Source organism: Clytia hemisphaerica, unplaced genomic scaffold (genome assembly GCF_902728285.1).
Source record: "Clytia hemisphaerica strain Z4C2 unplaced genomic scaffold, Clytia hemisphaerica genome assembly, whole genome shotgun sequence".
In the NCBI taxonomy this organism is placed as follows: Eukaryota; Metazoa; Cnidaria; class Hydrozoa; order Leptothecata; family Clytiidae; genus Clytia; species Clytia hemisphaerica.
This window is the reverse complement of record NW_027103535.1, coordinates 163873-183982: the sequence shown is the minus strand read 5'-3', so window position 1 is coordinate 183982 and position 20110 is coordinate 163873. Positions and strand designations below refer to the sequence as shown.

Below are 20110 nucleotides of genomic sequence, written 5' to 3'. Positions count from 1 at the left end.
ACCTTTACAGGCAAAAAAGATAAAGCCACTTATTTCCCATCCAGAACGTGCTTAGAATGCGCCGCAATTATGACGACGGGTTGTATCTAGCAGTACCTTTGTTTTTGATGACTGCATTCTTTAAAATCTACCGATAGATTTTACTTTCAATCCGGTGTTTGTGTAAAAACCACGTGTGGGCGTTCTGGATTGGAATTAAATGGCTTCATTTCCCTTCCGGAGTCTAAAGTCTAGCCCTTCGGGCTTTGAACTCTATGTTTTCATTATCTTTATCTGTTATTTAGCACAGTGAACTTTTTGTTTTGTACTATTATCAAACACTCACCCATAGCGACGTTAAGTTTCAATAGAGTAGAGACGGACGGGTTTCTGCACACTATGGTATATTCCACAGGCTTACCCTCGCACTGCGCAAATTAGTTTACTCAAAATTTATCTTCCATTAGGCCCGGCGAATGGCGAATTTTGCCTGTCCAAGGCACGAAAAAATTCCAATTCGCCGGTTTAAAATTTCGGTTCGCTGCCTCAAGTACATATTCACGCCAAACAACACACACTGTGCTTTCTAAGTATTCACCGGCCTCGAATCTAGAGTTCGTCGGAGTTAATTTTCCATTCATCAGCCTATCAAGAACAAAACAAATCCTTGTAATGAGGGGGAAAAGTGTATGTTTTTTATACATCAAACTTTATTAGAGAGTGTCTAGTTATAGAGATTTTTTTCTTAACCTTTTTCAGACGACTTCAACACATATCAATTCGTCAAACAGTTGGAGTGTAAATTCCCAAGACCAGTTATTATCGTTGGTCCAATGGCCGAACCAATCTGTGATAAACTGGTCATCCATTGGAGTATGAATTTCGCACGCTGCTTTGAAGGTAAGATTTATTTATAATTTTTTCGTTATTTCCTTCCTTTACCTACAACCATGGTCGAAATATATTGAGATTTTAGGGTATTTTAACGTTTTTCAGAATTTAAAGTTCCGGCAAGAATTGCTATCTTAGCACTTCCATATTTTATCATTGAATATTTCGATTTTGGAGGGGGTTTTTATGGGTTCTAGGCCATATTCCAAGCGTTGTTCAGCTAGGAAAGCCATCCAGGATCCTGCCATTCTATCAGCTAACAAAAACTGAATGACACTTGTAAACTTAAGTTTTTTACTATTTCCCATCGAAAACAATCAAGAACATTACTACTTCCCAAAGCCGGAGACCAAAGCAAATGATCTTCCTTAATGAGGGCGCCCTTTTGAACTATTGTTAACACATTTAAAATGGTGGACAGAGTTGCGGAATGATATAGGTGTCCGCTGCTTCGAGGGTGGTAACGCCAAAACGCGCAATATGATCATTCAACAGAAGGCAAGTTTTTTTGCAGCGTGAGTTACGTCATGCACTCCACCGTAGCGAAGGCGCGAGCGGCATTTCACAATTATAAGAATATCTTATGTGCTTAATTCTATTTGACTTTGAGAGCTTCATTGGAGATGAAGAAGTAGAAAGATAAAAAATGCGCTGGTCAATTTTGTTTAAATAGGTGCGTTCAAACCCTGGTGCGTTCTATCATTGTTGAAAGTTGGAGAAATTTCTACCGACGCGCAAAAAGTTTTTACAGCCAATTAAAGGCACATTCTGTTTATACTTACTGTGTTTCCTATATTGTTTAGGCAAAAATGGTAAACGAAGACGCAAACGTAAATTTTTTATGAGTGGGGTTATGATTTTTTTGATTGTGGCTGCGTACAGGAACTCGCCAAATGTTCCTAACTGTTGTTGGTTCAAATTTAAGCTTTTAAATCCTGAGATCCTAAGGTCCTCATGTTAAAACTCACAGTTAAAACTCTACTTTCCAACTCTAGTTTTACGCACTTAAAAACCATTTTTGGTGGTTAAAATTTCACAGGGATCGGCCGATCGAAGATGTTTATAAAAGTTACTGTTTTTGTCGTTTGCATCAGTAAATCTTCAGGCTTTTTAATCTTTGCATAATTTCTTTAAACCCGACCCTCACGGCTAGCCAGGTGTCTTTTAATATGTAAATATCAACCCATTAGCGCATAAGGAAACTGGGTTAGAGTTTACAAGGTAGGTTGACGTCAAAATATTCGAAGTCGTTGCATTGTTTTTATCCAAGACACAAAATTTTGGCGTCAATCCTTCTTTAGTAGCGAGTTTATGTATGTGTGTTTTTCAGCGACGGAGACGGTAAGGTTCTAATTTGGCTAGATCCTATCCAGCCGAAGACGACGGTAAATCAGCACTTTTACCGTCCTCGATTTTGCGGGGCGGAATTGCGGGTTTTTCCAAATCGCTCCAGTCACTCTACCGTCTCTACCTAAGTGCAAATACATACACTCGGTAGTGTTTAGGGCTGCAACCTAAAGTTTGTGGAAACTGGGTTTGAGTTTACCAAAAAGAAAGAAGTTAAAATTTTTCAAGTCGTTGCATTGACATTCTCATAAAACTATGAATTTTGACGTCATTTTCCATCTCTCCATAAGACTGCCCAGCTGCTGTCTTTCAATGCAGTTGACGCTCTCTTATTCGACGTTCTACTATTCCACACGCTCCATTATTCGGTAATCTTGAAAATCACTGTCAACATAAAACTCTCAAGAACGGCGCTCCCTTATTCGATATGTATTCCCCTCTAAAATCGAATTAGGGAGCGTCTCTTATTCGACGTTCTAATATTCCACACGCTCCATTTTTCGGTAATAGTGAAAATCACTGTCAACAAAAAAACTCTCACGAACGGCGCTCTACTATTTGGAACGCTCCTTTATTCGATGAAAACTGTATTCTCTGCGAAAATCGAATTAGGGAGCGTCTCTTATCGACGTTCTTCTATTCCACGCGCTCCATTTTTCGGTAATATTGAAAATCACTGTCAACATAAAACTCTCACGAACGGCGCTTTACTATTCGATACGCTCCCTTATTCGATGAAAATGTAGTTCGAATTAAATTAGAGAGTGTCAACTGTATTAACTTTTCCTTTACTTTTAACACCACAGTGGTACACTCTACACAAGACGAGATGTCGGAGAACGTAGATAGCGGAACTTATCTGGATTACAAATTACGGAAAGGAGGTGATCGCTATGAGGTTGTCACTGCAAACGCTGTCAAAGAATTCTCTCAAAAACAGGTATGTCTCATTGCTCTGTGATTACGTCATTGAGCGAGTGGTAAAAGAAGCATTTTTACCTGATATCGTTTGAAAAAAATTTTTTTTTCGAGCGCCAAGTCTTTTCTGACATAATTATTAACTAACTGGTTAATAGACCTTTTATAGACATTAATATTCAAACAACTACCATGGTGATTAAGTCCCTTGAGACATGAAATAATTTTTTTATGATTAGAAAGTAGTTTTGATAAAATCCGCTGGGAGTTAATCACCATGACAATAATTTCAAAACGAGGCAAGTGATGTTCGTAACGTAATTTATGAAAAGGTCTATCGGCTATCTACGAACTGAACGGAACATTGGAGGGAAGTGGGGATTCGAACTAGGGGTTCGAACCGGGACACCCTTGGCCATTCAGCCATCATTATTTATTCTTTGCTCCGAGCACTGTCATTTTCATTTTCTTTGACTTTTTTTCAGACGAAACATTGTTTGTTGGATATCAACATGGACGCCATCGAAAGAATCATTAACGCTCATCTATACCCTATCATTATTTATTTAAAATTCAAATCTGGTAAAATCATAAAGTAAGTGTGTTTCCATACTGTACGCCCTGTTTCTCCATACTTAACGCCCCGTTTCCCTACTGTACGTCTTGTACGTCCATACTGCACGCCCCGTATTTTCATATTGTACGCCCCGTATGTCCATACCATACGCCCTGTATCTTCATGTTGTACGCCCCGTATTCCATATTGTACGCCATGTATCTCCATACTTAATCTATTGGCAGATCACGCATTCTGCGCACACCACTAAAGGGTTGTCGTGGATGCGACGATCTGACCCGGCTGTTCACCCAAAACAATACACGGGTTTCGAATTAAATTTTTGCTTAGCTTTAGCTTTGATCCCATGTAAATTTGCACGAAAAATATCAAGTAAACAGAACGAAAATTGGCCGTGTATCAAGCAATTTTAGCTCATTTTTCCATTTTGACAGACTTTATGGGTCATTATGAAAACAAAAAACATTAAAATAAAAAGTCAATCGTTTAATCATATTTCTTTTATTGAATTTAAAATTAGAGTAATTGCGTTCCATGTTTTTGAGAATCGGAAATTGCTCGGAAATTATTCCAAAATTGAAGCTTACAATCTTTGACAGAAAGCCTTAAAAGAGTGTATTTTACCCTCCCCCCCAATATCAATGTTGAATAGGAGGCCATCTTGGCCTGGACAACATTGATACTGGACAACATCGATACTGGGCAACATTGATACTGGGGGGAAGGGTTTCCTAGGGTCAAAAACTGTTAAAAAACAATTTGTGACAAATATTTTGTCTAAGATTGTACTTATTTAGAATCCAATTCTGGTAAAGTTATGAAAAAACAACAGCTGTATTCTTGCGTTTCGTTGGAGTTTTTTTAGCTTACAGGTATTAAATAATTAGATCCGACGGCACTTGTGAATAATTAGATATAATTTTTCGGCGTTCTAAGATCAGGTTATCAAGGGACGCCTCACCTCCTGTATAAACGAAAGCCACTTGATGAAAACACCGGGTGTGTCACAAAAAAGTTTCTCTCCTTGAAACTGATTTTCTCGAAATCTAAAAATTTTAAAAGAACCATGCCTATTCCATTGGAAAGAAGAAAGATAAACTTAAATTTTGATGGGTCATTTATTGAATTCGGTTCATTAGATCGAAAGTTATGCTCAATTTAATAAAAAAGTTACTTTTGGAAAGTGCTCAAAAACGTTTTAAAAATCGACCCCTGGTATCCATTTTACCATTTCATGTTTTTCTAATACTGTTTTTTTTTACAGAGATATGAGGGACGGACATTTCATCAAAGACAAACTATCGACAAAAGAGGCTAAAGATTTGTACGATACTTACCTCAAACAAGAAAAAGATTCTAAACATTTTTTCAATGGTAAGTCAATAGTTTAATGGACTAGTTCTCTGTACAATTTTGATCAAAAGTGTCATATTTCTTAGACTGAAGTCTTTTATAATGCGTGTAATACAGTAGTATATGCGTTATATGATAATACGATTATTGTCACGGGATTTAGTTTGTATAAAATTGTTCCCTCCATTACTTTTTGCTTTATTTCTACTATGTCTGAATTAGTCGTCTAGCTTGCTAGACTTCATCATATTTCTCAAATGAAAGAATGGGGGGATTCTCTTGGAGGGCTAGACATCTATAACCAGCAGCTTATTACATTACCTGCCGATAGACTGTACCACCTAATAATGTCAATTATCGACTTTAAAAATAATTTTTGTTTACCGCAAAGAAGAATTTGGTACAAACCTAAACGTTTTTTTATATGAAAAAACTTTATAAAAACATATGGTTTCGAGGCCCAAAATATTAAGAACAAGCTCAGAACATTTTAAGTCTTTACGGACTTTAAAACTTCCATTTTTCAGAAAATTGCACAAAATATGAACATTTAAGCTTTTTTTTCACATGCACGTAAAGCTTTTTTTTCACATGTACGTAAAATTTTACTTAAAACCTTCAGGAAAGGGGAATTTCTCTAAGCTTACGTAACGTTTTAAGGCCTTAGGTAGAGTTTGCTAACGTTCAAAACATTTTGAACGGAAGGAAAAGTCACTTAAGACTCTCTTACGGGACAAAAACTGTACGTAAGGGCGGGGAAATTCCCAAAAGACAGCCTTACGGACAATTTTTCGTAAGGTCTAAAGTAACATTTTACGTACACGTGAAAAAAGCTTAAAATGTTACTTTAGATAATAAGGAAAATCGTTCGTAAGGCTGTCTTTTGCGAATTTCTCCGACATTTTAACACTACGTAAGCTTAAAAAGCTGTAAAACTCAAAAACCAGCAAAAACTTAAAAACATCCGAAGACTTGAAAATTTGTTGGATTTTTTGATTCGTTTTGTCCACCTTTCTAGTGACAATCAACGCGGTCAGCAATTTACACCAAGTTTGCAAAGATATCAACGATGCTGTTTTGGAACAACAAAAGAAAGCATTATGGGTCAATAATGATGAATAAAAGAAAGTCACCGATCTCTAAAATCAAGGCTGGAAAGATTATCTCCTAATTTGACAAATGGCAAATTGTTCCCAGGATCATGAATTTCTTAAACTTCTGCTCGTCCTCTTGCGAAAAGAGTTTCTGATAGGAAGTATACCTATAGAGGTCTGCGATTCAATAATTAATTTCTAGAATCAATTGTACAATACAATGAACTTAATTTCTTGATAACAAGCAATCTCTCTCTATCATAAGTGTTATTCGAAAAAGAGATTAAGAGATGCAACATTTCCAGTTTTTAAATTTAGAGGTCGATGTTTTTTTTATTTTTGATATTTTTTTAGAAATATATTTTTTGGAATTTATTTTTATGACTTTTTTGTACAAACGGTATATTGTAATTTTGGACTAAATTTTTTTTTTTTTTTTTTTTTATGGTGAGATGCTTATTTTTTTCTAGAAACTTCGAAGACTCTTTTACTTAGGCTTTGAAGATGGATATCTTATCGTTCTACACGATATGAGTCTTTTTAACAAGAAATAACATGACGATAAGCTTGATTTACTTGCCGGCTAAAAATACACGTTTTTTTATTAGAACATTTAAAATATAGCTGAGCCTAGATGTCCTTATTTTTTTAGCAATTTTCAGCCTAAAATGTTCTTAAAATGCGTTCTTAATTTTTCAGAGTACTCTAAATCGACAATATCATGCAAAATAAAGAGCACTTAAAATTGGTAAAATTTGGACAATATTTTGCTCTCGAATTTAGAAAATCCATCCCTAAGTTCGGTTAAAACCTGCTAGAAAAGAGGAAAAAATTGTAGTTTTTTGTCATTTTTTTCCAAACTGAGGCTGGGCATGTTCTTACGATGTTCTTAAATTTTCGACGAATTTCAGCATCAAATTCTTATAAACTGGGTTCTAATAAAAAATAAAACGTGTAATCCATTTTCGTTTTAGCTCTTTTTTATAAGAACAATTTCATGATAAAAGAGGAAGCTCAAAAACACATTAAAAATAAAAACGTTTAAGAACAACGCTGGACCTCGAATGATTGAACTTTTGCAAATCAAGAGTCAATGTAATAAGATTTGGGTGTATAGATCCCCATCTGCTTCAATTTTACCCTAAAATAAGAACAGGCCGAGCTTTAGCGAAAATCATATTAGGGTAATTACTTTTTGCCAATTTCTTTTCGAAAATCTTTATTTTATTTTATTTTTGATAAACCTCTTTTGGAATTTTTTTAGTCATTTACATCGCAGGCGATTTATGATAATATTAAAACGTAATATGTTAGTATTATGTTAGTGACTTATAACACAGCCGTTCTTTTATTCTTGGTATTTATAAGTACAAGATATTATAAAAACGTGATATGTTAGTATTGTGTTAGTGACATATAACACAGCCGTTCTTGTTTTCTTGGTATCTATAAATACAAGATGTTATAAAAACGTAATATCTTAATAACACAGCCGCTTTTGTATTCTTGGTATTTATAAATACAAGATAATTATACATCAACGTATCTTTTTTATTTAAAAGCTGTAAGTTGAGGGCTACTCTTAACGTAATACAATCATACTAGCCGGTACCCGGCGTCGCACGCCGGTTTAGCTGTTGCTGAACGCATTTTAAAGTCCTTTGGATGTTGGGAAGCTGGCTTAAAATACGATGAAGTCAAAATTAAAGGAAAAAATTCTCTTCAAAGTTTGACTCTGTCCCTTCCAGGTCACGTATCTTTTAACCATATTTTGAAAAAGATTTTTAAATTGTTGCAAAAATGATCAGAAAGGGTGTTGTTCAAAACTATACCATACCGGCGACATGCGACGTCCGAAAAGGCTTTGAGATTAGATTTGTTTCTCGCTTCGCTCGCTTTACATTTGCCGTACTTGTTGATGATTAGGAAAACTTTGATGTCAAGATAAGAGGAGTGAAATTATAGACATGACACGAGATTCGTCGAAAAAAGGCAGCCCGTGGGTACTTAGGCAAGAGAAGGATACGGACATGAGCCGTTCTTAAGGATGCCTTTTTAAAAATGGCAGTCCCTGTAAGGGTTGGAAAAATCAGAAAATCAAACTTCAGTCCCACTAAGAGTCGGTAAAAATAGGGAAAAAAATTCAACTTTTTACCCCCAGAAAGATAGAAGAAATTTAATCAAATTAGTGCAAAAATTTCGCTTGTTTCTTCTTCTCTCTAGTCTCGCTAAGGGTCCGAGGGCCGAAAGTCAGGCAGCTAGGCACCTTCGTCATAACTTTTCGAATTCAACAATGAATGACTTAGATTTACAGCAATATAATTATCGACATAGATGTTTATAAGTCCCTTTTTACGAAGAAAGATCTCTTGTTTTTTACCGCCTTTCGAATGTATTGTTAATGTTGCTGTTTAGTTGTTCCAACAAACTTGTCTTGTGATTCTTATGTTTTGTATGTTTTAAATTTGTTTTCTTATTCTAAAACAGATTTTGTTTGAAAGATTTTTTGTTTGAAACGAATTCGAATGTCTCAAATCAAATAAGGTCGTTAATTACTTTCGAAAACATAAAACAAAAGAATAGAGAGAAAAAAAGAAAAAAAACATAAGAGGCGGCCTCGGGCACGTCTGGGCAGAAATTATAATCTATCAATCAAAACAAACTTATCGAACAACTCAAAGTCTTTATAAAACGGCGCGAATCTGATTTAACACATTTGTGTGTAACTGTAATTCGAACAAAAAATATCAGTCCCCTCTGCTGGAAAGTGGTTTTTTTAAATTACTCTCTGTAATTAGAATCTTTCTCTGATTCGAAGAAAATCATTTGTCCTTTGAAGATCGAATTAGAGAGAGTGTAAAATATCCTTTCTGAATTTTACTTGCTTATGACTGTCCTCAATGTTAACAATGTTATAATTCTAGCTCTGTTAATTAATACCATTGATTCCTTTCTTTGTCCACCATACAATGCAGTCGGGGAGAGGGTTTACTGTACCAGACGACCAGACTACACCCCCTTCTCATTTGAGAGAGATGGTAGGTAAAGTTCAGTTTATATTCTTTTCATTCAGACAAACAAATCATACTTTTTGTGAATAGTTTTATTTAACTCCTTGTCTTGTTGTTGGTATCTTGTTTCAAGTACTTTCCTGGTACTTTCAAGTACTTTCAATTTTTTCAAAATAAAAAAGCTTCTAAATTGACTGATATTCCATTGTACTCACCTTCTTTTATAATACATTAAAATCAAAAAATAATCAGGATGTGGAGTTTGTTTTGATTTGAGTGAATTGAATTGTATATCCAAATGTTGCACTATAAGATGATAAAACACCTCTCATTTAACAAATTAAAAAACAAGTTTTCAAAAAAAATATTTTAGGGGCTTTATGAACGCTGTTAATTTAGTTCAGCAATTAGTTTTTCAAGAGTCTCATTAAAAAAACATAATAATAAAGTATAAAAAGTACCGAGTTTTGTTTACTTTTTTATTCTAATCCGTGAGAGTGAGTGCGCTGTTTTGAGTGAGCACTCCGCCGCGGTAGAAAAAGCACCCCACCGTTTATTTAGTAAATAGCGCCTTTTGGAACTAGTGGTTGTATTCAGTGAACATATATAGAAATAGATCCCATCGCAAGTTCAATCTGCAGCGAAATACAACGACGTGGTTTACTAGTCTACCAATATAAGACATTTGGCTGACCAAAAAAAAGTATCATCATCAATCTTGTTAATTCATAATTGTCAGAATCGTTTACTCACTGGTAAGCAACTTTCTGAAGTTTCGTTTTCTTTCGATTGTGCTTCATTGTAAAAATAGGTGAAAGGTGAAAAGTTACCATCAATCTTGCAAGTAAAAAGAGGTATTCCAATTACAAAAAGTGTGCTCGAGCAGTGCAGTCTGTTCCTCTAAAGCATCCTGCATTGTAACAGGCATGCGTAATTTGTCGTTCTTTTAGACCACATGTAGTTAATTCCCGTGATAAACGAAAGGGAATGAATCGCTAGGGGTGGTACAGTCACTTTCAGTCGGGGTTGTGTCGTTTTTTATGAAATTTGTTGTTCTTTTTATCTATTTTAGTGATGCAGGATTCTTTAGATAAACCCCCTCAGTGAATAGAATATATTTCAAAGTAATATATGCATAAAACTGAGGAATTCCTTTCTTTCTTTCTTATTATTAGGTGGCATCACAATCAATCCTCTAATCTGGTCTAATTTCCAATCTCGGAATATGATGAACCCAACTGACTGAAATAGCAATTACATAAATTATTGTGGAAGTGAACGTGTAAGACAAATGTTTGGGAAATCAAAAAGACAATTTTTGTAAGGATGTTGAGTTTTGTTTGTATGGAACTTTGAAAGACTGATAATTATACATAACATCATTTCCTGATTAGGAGATATTTATACATATTTTAGCAAAAATGAAAAAACCGTACATCATGTGTCCAGGTTAAGGAGTTGCCATAAAGCCATTATGGTAATAACCGTGAGGGCACATTGCTATACATTGTACATATTTTAGCATCCGCAAAATCAGGTTTGTTTTGATTTAACTTTGTATTTTAATAATGACCAGCCAGGTTATTCATTTGAGGGCTTTGCAAGTTACCTGACTTCACGGTAATACTCAAGCTAATACTTTTTAGGACGTCGCACAGGAAGATTTTGCAGCGCTATCGAGTGGTAATTCTGAAGAATGTTAGCGTGCCAATTTGAACAAAACTTATAGGTAATATCTAAATTCCTGCTTGGTTTACCTGCATTCACTGAAGTGTGGAGTAATTAGTTATGCAATTGACCGGCGCGTTCTCCCAAACAACTATGGCTATGCCATACGGTAGAATTGTCTAATATCGACACCCCTCCTTTAAAGTCGACACCAGATCTATAAAATAATCAAAACAAACCTTGAATGAAATTCTTGGTATCATTCTTATCAAACAAGTTCATCCATTTCAAACTAGAAGTTCAGTAAACATTGTAATTCTTTTAATTGAAAAAGCAGCCAAATTATAAGCAATTTTACACATAATACGTATATGAAACATGAAACGCATACATGCAAACTTTCTTGTGCCCATCATTAAAATTTTACAATTTTATTAGTCAGCCCCGGTGACTCTTCAAATCGGTTCGACGATTTTTTTCCCGCTGGTCGTCGTTAAGACTTTCATTTTTAATTCCGATTTCGGATTATTTTCGGGAAACAGAATTTCGGGATTATTTAGCGCACGAAAATAATTTTTTCTTAGCAAGATAAAATAAGAAAAGAAAAAAAAACACATAACATAAAAAGAAGCCTTATAATTAATAATAAGAAAAAAAGAAGAGAAAAAAAATTCTTTTTTGCGTCAGTTAATAAAAGATGCTTTTGCATTGTAAATAAAGAGAGCTAATTATAGAGAAAGCATTGTGGAGAAAGTGAGTACATATATCAAAGAAATTTTTTTCCTTCGAATAATGTTAAAAGTTATATACTACTTGTAGACTATTTCTTCTATCTGGGTCTTTTATTATTGTCATGGAAAGAGTATAACAACAACGGAATAAATCTTTTTCACCGACTTCTGCTTTGGATACGGATTCCACTATGCACTGCTCTGTTTTCTTCTGAACGTTTCAAGCAAATAGTTACGTTCTTTCAAGCTGCTCAGATTTTAACAAAGCCAGATTTCTTATCTGTACTTCCTATTAATCATCCTAAGCCTTCTAAGCATTTTGGGCTGACTTTCCAGCGCAGCTGGTTTATTACATTTCAAGTCATGTGATAAAAATAATTTGTGCGCTTAGTTGGCCTGGTTCCTCCTCCTTATTTATCATGAAAACACATTCCAGGCGGCTGCATGCTGTGATGGCCAGTATGGCAGTCACATTAAATTCAAAAGGAAACCGGGTTCCTTTTGTCATTTTCCGTTCACAGTAAAAAGTCCTGGAGATCCAAGCTATGATTTCTTATTTTATATACTGATGGCAAAATATATAGCATGGTTTGAGCTGAGAGTTTGAATTTCTCAGATCCTAATGACGGTTGAAAACACAGCCAATCATATTTTGTTATTCTTTTACTAGTCACACTTTCTTAGATAACGTGCAAGTTCCGAAATTTGGTTTTTTATTTTAGTAAGCAAGGACAGCGCTAAATTCGAATTTCCCACTGTAAATTTTTGAGGTGGAAATCTGCCTCACAGGTCATACCCGTTCTGTATACATCAGATTATAAAAAATAAAGGACGGTTCTCGTGTCTAGGTAAAAAGGTCTACTAAAAAATTCCTTGCGTGCAAAATGTTGTTTTGATTTGAATATCTTAGTTGAAAGCATGCTAATTAGTTCTTTAGTGATGACTTACATCGCTAAAAGTTTTTATTCAAACATAAGTAATAACACTTCACATTATTCATATATCAACAATCTGTGACGTGATAGGAAAAGTACAATTTAGTGATTGATTGGTAACTTTGATATGTATTTGTTTATGTTTATGATTTTTTTATTTCGAAGATCAGCATACATCTATGTCGGGTTAACGAGACGCATGTTGATATTAGACGATTCTATGTTAATTAATTTTTCATCCAAAAAAAGATATTCCACCAAAAATGCTGACGTCAGCCAAATTTGTTCTTTGATCAGCTCAGTTTGGTGAACATGACATTAGGCCCAAAGGTGCACATCATTAAAAGAATCTTTTTTGCACGGCTAGTTTGAAAGACGGGGCACGGGTTACGGGTTACGGGGCACGGGTCACGGAGCACGGGGTGACAGGGTAGCTCAGATCTAAGTAATTCAAACAGAAAATGTTTTAAAAAACACCAAAAATTATTGAAAAATCAATTATAAGGTATTTTATCCAGGATAACTATTTAAAACTTCAAAATCTAACCATGTGCTTTCGAAGTTTGCGTTATGTATAATGCTGACCGGAAAACACTGCAACTATTACATGCATATAACAAGCTTATATTATCAATAATACACTTTTATAACAATATATGCATGTTATATGTTATACGTAAGTAATATACATAATTACAATTCCCATCGCCTGAAAACCAATCTTTCTCAAGGAAATGATAGTCCGGCTATTGTTAAATCATATCTCATTATATCCCCTCGATCACCTTGAGAATGAATATAATTTTTAATAGAAATAACCTAATTGTACTCATATCTCTAAAAATCTTGCAGCATTTTAATCGTTTTAAAACATGTCAATCTATATCTAGTCACTTTTCACATAATTAGCATCCTATTGAGTATAAAAAAACATTTTGCTGTAAATTGGTTCAGAGGCCTTATCTCTTATGATTTTGACAATATTTTTGTCATTCAATATCATTTTGTCAATATTTGTGGGTAACATATTTTTTTTTAAATTTTCATGATAATACTATTCGTATATAATTGTTTCAGACATACTATACTAGTACTATCATATGTGCTATGTAGTACGTGTTATGAATTATACGCCATGATATCGTTATATTTTTTCCGGTCTGTAATTTGTATGCCCCGTGCCCCGTACCCCGTACCCCGTGCCCCGTACCTCGTGACCCGTACCCTGTGACCTGTGTTTCGAACTAGCCATTTTTTGCATAATTAAAATGTTTTTATTCAAATCTTGCTGACTTTCTAAAAATAAAAAAAATAAAAAAAATTTGTAACAAAGTGCTGATATCAGCAACGGATGTGAGAGTTAGTATAATATAGTTAAAATCATAGAATAAAAGAAGAACTTTAAATCTCATATGTTTTCAGGAGTATTAAATTGATAAAACTTTTCCATATTTCACTTTTTCACATCAATTCTTCAAAATTGACCAATATATACTCCTAATCCCTTAAAATTGACCCGCACTTGATCCAAATTCGTAATTTTGATATAGGAGTTTTAGTCTCAACTGCCAACTGTGCAAATGAGCTAGAACGTGTAAGGCAAAATGCGCGAAAATTAACAAATCTCAACTTTAAAATGAAATGGCATAAAACCAAGACAAATGGCATTTTTCATTTTCTCTTTAGAAGATTCTTTAGCCTTTTTAGAAAATTTTTGTCTACGGGTTAAAATTTTGATCTGTTCAATTTTTTATAATCAAGTAATCAAAGTTTTCCACTCTGTGTAAATGCAACGGGTCGCAGTGAATAAGTGTATTTGCACAGGGTTTTTTTGTCACTTTCGTTTTCGACTCGTTGCATTTGCCGCATGTCGAACCCTGCAAATGCCAGGATTTCTGTGACTGTTAGAGCTCTCCTACAGTCCTACATTTTGGTGAAGCAAGTTTCACATCTACAGTTGAGTCTTTGAAACTCAAACCCGCACTGGCAACTGGAAACACAAATTTGTTAAAACTTTTTCACACACGGTGATCTGTAGCCAGAGAATCCAAGCGTTAAACTTTATTCACAGTCTAGTTTATGATATTTTTGCTGCTTGTTTAACACTTGGCGCAGGTAACTTGCCTACAGGGAGATTTTTCCCTGCAATGCAGCATCGAGCTGATTGGCCAGCTTTCGGCGTATTACTTAGCAGTACTTTTGCGCGCATTTTGATAATTTCGATGCACACGCATAATTTATGGAAAAAGCTGACTCTGCAGAAAAAAAGAAAACAAATGAAAATAAAAACATAGATTCATTTAGAAACAAAATGGCTGTTGGCTGGATGTCTAAATACATGTGGCTGATGTTTTGATGTCGTTTTTAGTAGTTTTGAAAGTCTTTTAGAGCTTGTGAAAGAGCCGCATCTTTTTTATTAGCTTGACTATAAGACGGTCTCCTTCCTTATATTTTATGTGCATATCATCAGTTTGTATTTTATTTGTAGAGTTAAAACGCTGAAGCTCTAAACAGATGGGTGAAAACATACAATCTGACGAATATGCTATCTAAAAATCGTAAGGACCGCGTTTGTCTAAAAAGACTGGGGATGACGACAAAGTTGCGTGATTGTGTTTACGAATAGGGCACCGTATCAGTTTTTGACTTTCTGGCACACAACAAGATTCATTGTTGTAAAATTTTCAGCGGGAGGAGTATTTTCCTCAGATGTATAATTTTCAAGTGCCTTCAGAGGTTTACCGTGCACGTAGGAAAATTATGAACCGCTGTTATCAGGTTACCTGCACCAAGCTCTATAATCTTAGAACTTTGTGAGGTGAAGTATTTTTTGTTTTTTCTATGATTACCGTGAGTGGTCCTAAATCTGACAGCCCTGTCCAAATCTGACCCCCCAAATAACTGCTATGAAAAAAAATTCTATGTTTACAAACATTCCCTCTCCAAGTTGAACAATAAACTATATCCTATATTGCAAGAATTCTTGAAACAAAACATCTAACAAGATGACTAAAATGTCAAGATGTCAATTAATGTGATAAAAAAGTGTGAGTTGTAAAAATAGTTATATACCTCTATTATTCAGATCTGTTGCTTGTGTTTAAAACGTTAACAATTTTGTAATAAAAAATTATGTTTTGTATAACCATAAGAAGCAATAATGTTTTGGTTCAATTGGTTCAGTGTATCAAATCTCTCAGTTTAGTTGACACTTTGGTATCTTCATTGCGTCACAGCGAAAGGTTTGTTTTTATTTTAGTTTGTATCTTTGAAAGACCCCATTGGATTTAGGCAGGGATGTCGGATTTAGGACCACTCACGGTATGAGCTTGGATTTCCAGGCTAGGTGATCTGGTGTTGGAAGTCATGGCACAGAATTGTGCTTACGTTTTGTGTCATCTTAAAAAAAGAAGAATGTTGCAGCGTTTTTCGCGCATGTTCGAATCTCTGCCAATCAAATTGTGTCACGCATTTGAAAAACATTCGAATTATTTCATGAATAAAAACAAAAACAATTCGCGTCAGTTTGTGAGTGGCTTTTAAAAAGAAAAGATCAACTGGATCAACTTTTCAAAACAAAAAACTCAGCTTTGTTTGTGATTAATTATAATTCTTTTTTTTACAAAAGTTTGGAAAAGGTTTATAGAGAAAGTTCTAAAATTACTTTCCATGTTGAAATTTGATTGTCAAAGGTAAGGATTGATAATGCTTTGCTTCAGGTTTCACTGTAAACATTTCCCTTCGGTTTTCGAAGGATTGTATCTATATTATATTAAAACTAAATTTTCATCAATGGTAATTCATTTTTGGATATCAAGAACTCCCAAGGAGAAACAGTAAGTCTTTTTTAATTTAAAGATGAAAGATGCCAGTAGAAAAGTAGTAGAATTTGTCTGTGCCTCTCTCTGTAAAGGTAAGAAATGTTTCAAACTTTCTTTCTTTTTTTTTCTTTTACTCTTTTTCTATACATACAGGTAAAACTTTAAGTTTGTGCTACTACATGTTTTTTTTTTATAAGCATACAAAAATCCGAAAACAGGCTCAGAGATGCTTAGTTCGAAAGCTTAATAATGCTGAAAAATGCTTGAGGGGATGCTTAAATCAAAAGCATAAATTCAGGGAAATACTGAAAATCCGTAAAATTCCAGCCAAAAAAAGCCAAAATCAGGAAAAAAACATTTTTCGTAGCCTCAAGTAATACTTGCCATATGCTTAATTTTTCCCCATATCTGAGCCTAGATATGCTTATAAGTGCAATGCTTATAAAAAAAACATGTAGTTTGAATTAAAAATTGCCCAATAATGCAATCTCTACCTTTCAATCTTCAATTTTTTTTATAATTACAAAATATTTTTTGGTATATGCATCAGAAATTCAAAACAAAAACAATTCGTGAAAAGTAATGCCAGCGTTGTTAAATCTTCAAATGCTAACTTTGAAAAATTTTTCATGAAACTTCATAGGACCAGTGCGTACTAAAATTCCCTTAAAGATATAGGTTTTTACACATCATTTTTTGGGATTTTTTATCTACTTTCTCCAGGGATAGGTGCCAAATTTGGGTCCAGGTGCGCTTTAAATACAAGCTTTTTTGTGAGTAACGTCAATTTTTACCAGCTGGATTTTTTGGGGGGTCTGAGAAGTGACAAATCTTCTAGCCAAGCTAGCGTAAAGAAAAATCATTACAACCCATAGATATTTATACGTCGTTGGAAAGAAAAAGAACTGAAGTTTCTTCTGAGAGGGGTGCCAAATTACAAGACAAATATTTCTTACATTAAATGCACTTAGAAAATTGCCTTTTCTTAGGATATAGCTGGAAAAAGGTTGTGGTTGTAAAATAACTTGAAATTTTCTGTCATAACTCATTCGTAATGTAATTTTGATATCAATCAAAAGAGGAAGAATCCAGGGTTTCAAAAATACCAAACTTAGCCCTTAGAAATAAATTCAAAGACTTTAGAGATGATACAGAGGTGCTATGAAATATTAAAATTTTAAAAAGCTTCTCTTTTTGATGTAAAAAAAGTGACGTCAAACACCCGGATTTCAACACATGACACAAAACGCAACGTCAATTCTGTGCCATGTATGAAAAATCAGGGAAACTTTGACTCGTTTTTTAATAACTCGAGTTTTAATAGTCGAATGAAGATGGAAATTTGTGTACCTTGAGCTGGTCCTAAATCCGACATCCCTGCCTAAATCCGATGGGGTCTTTCAAAGATACAAACTAAAATGAAAACAAACCTTTCGCTGTGACGCATGAAGATACCAAAGTATCAATTAAACTGAAAAATTTGATACATCGAACTAATTGAACCAAAACATTAATTGCTTCTTATAGTTATACAAAACATAATTTTTTATTACAAAATTGTTAACGTTTTAAACACGAGCAAAAGATTCAGAATAAATAGAGGTAATTATTATTACAACTCACACTTTTTTTATCACATTAATTGACATCTTGACATTTTAGTCATCGTGTTGTTTTGTTTCATGAGTTCTTGCGATATAGTTTATTGTTCAACTTGGAGAGGGAATCTTTGTAAACATAGAATTTTTTTTCATAGCAGTTATTTTGGGGGGTCGGAGTTAGGCAGGGCTGTCGGATTTAGGACCACTCACGGTATATAGTGCAATTGATGTACGAAATAGACCAAAATCTAAAATTTCGGAAAACTACAATAAGGTTTCTTGAAACAGAGCACTTCAGTTTTCTCAGATCCCTCAAAATCCCTATAATCCCCTCTCAGATCCCCAAATCCGCAAATCAGAATTCACATAAGGCGGCAATCACAAATATCTTCATTACGCGTCCTCGTTGGGTCTAATAAGTGAGTCGGTCAGTCGGTCGGTTGTAAAAATTTTCGGGTTTCCATTTTTCCATCCATTTTTGGAGTGCATTCATGGAGGTAACTGCCAGCCAGCCAGCAGCCAAAACAACCACGTGTAATTGGTGGTTTAAAATTATGACCTTTGAACACTGTGACCTCCGACCCCAAAATGGCGCTTGTAATGATAAACAGATTCGGCTAATGCTTCAGATGCATCAGGCCGCGCGGGACGCGCGTATATCATGCGAAGCCACCCTGGTGCACATCCCTAACCCCTCACCCGGCCGGCGGTGCACCCACCCAGCGGTGCACATGTGTGGTGGCTTCTTCGGAGTAATGGCGATCATAACAGTTAGCCTAACTCGTCAGTCAGACTTATTTATATATAGTACTAAGACCTTCGTATAGTTAACCCTAAATAACAAATTTACGGCAGCTGGTTTGGCCTAGTGGATAGGGCATTGGTTTCGAAACCTATAGGTTCCCGGTTCGAGACCCCCTTTGGTCACTATTCACTATTCACAAGTCCAGCCGGATGCATCTGAACTGAAGCTTTAGCCGAATGTTGATAAACAAAGTCAAAATGCTCTGCGAATGCGCTAGAAATCGCTCGCAAAAAATTGGTAATAATAAAATTTTTGAACGAAGGAAAGGTCATTGACATAAAAAGTCCGACAAATTTACCAACTCACCGACTCAATTCTACTCAATTTTCGAGAGTCGGTCGGGCGACGCGAAACAAAGATATTTGTGATTGCCGCCTAAATTTTGTACAGTAAATGCTACAGACCTAAAATTTTTACTGTAGGAACAGACCATAAATGCAATAAGGATAAATTAAAAAGTTTTTGTTGATTGATAAATTTTTCTACAAAAATTTAAATCTATCGATATTTTGATAACAGATCGCTGTGTTTTGCGAGGAGAGTTATGGCTGTGAGAGGGAAGAGAAAACTTGATTGAGCGAGTTTTTTAAAAAGTTATAGAGGTTTGAGTTAAAGAAACTCAACTGTATAAATTGACCATATGAAAAATATTAAGAATACCTTTTTACTGTGCTATGAATTGACAGCTTCTGTAACACCTCCTGCTCCTCCTACACACGTGGGCCAACACATCGCGTTACCATTTTGAAGTAGCTGTTTTTTTTTTTGCTGCGTCAGCTTTTTCTATTTTTCCCGGGCTAAAAAAGCCACCGCATCCACGCCACCGCCACGACGAGCGTTTATTGAATTTTTATTTTGGTTTTTAGGAGGAAGGTGGTTATTTATTCGAAGGGGGCGTTTAGTGAATAATTATTTATAACCAAGGTCATTTTTGAATCAGCCCTTGTTTTGTCTTCTCATTATCATTTGTGTACAAATATCATTGTTAGTTATCGTATTCATTCGTACGTCCCGCCCAAAGGGGGAGGGGGGGGTACTAAGGTTGCGAGCTGACGGGGATGGGGTGCTTCCCGACTTTCGAACTTTGGACCCTTACCGGGACTAAAAAGGAGAAAACAAACAAAGGGGGTAGAAAGTAGCTGAAAGAATCAAAAATTTGTTCTAATTTTTCCGACCCTTAGCGACTTTGGAAATTCAACAAAGAACGGCGGCACATACCGTACTCTCCATTTGCCTAAGTACCCACCCCCGGGGCGTACGTCTAAGTTTTCCTCCCATTTATACTTACTTACAGACCCAAAATCTAAATTTCCTCCCTCAAAGGGTCGTGATTTTCAAAAAATTGGAGAAGAATCGAGTGAAAATCGACAAAAATATTC

General features: G+C 35.1%; 1 protein-coding gene across 1 annotated transcript; it reads left to right on the top strand.

The window, feature by feature from the left end:
- Positions 1 to 738: 738 nt before the first annotated feature.
- Positions 739 to 6340, top strand: LOC136799937 (disks large homolog 5-like; the record flags this gene model as incomplete). Its single annotated transcript, XM_067056567.1, has 5 exons — positions 739 to 879; positions 3024 to 3157; positions 3621 to 3730; positions 4977 to 5086; positions 6084 to 6340. Coding segments are annotated over 5 exons (599 nt in total), but the record flags the coding sequence as incomplete, so codon positions are not given.
- Between the last annotated feature and the right edge of the window lie 13770 nt (positions 6341 to 20110).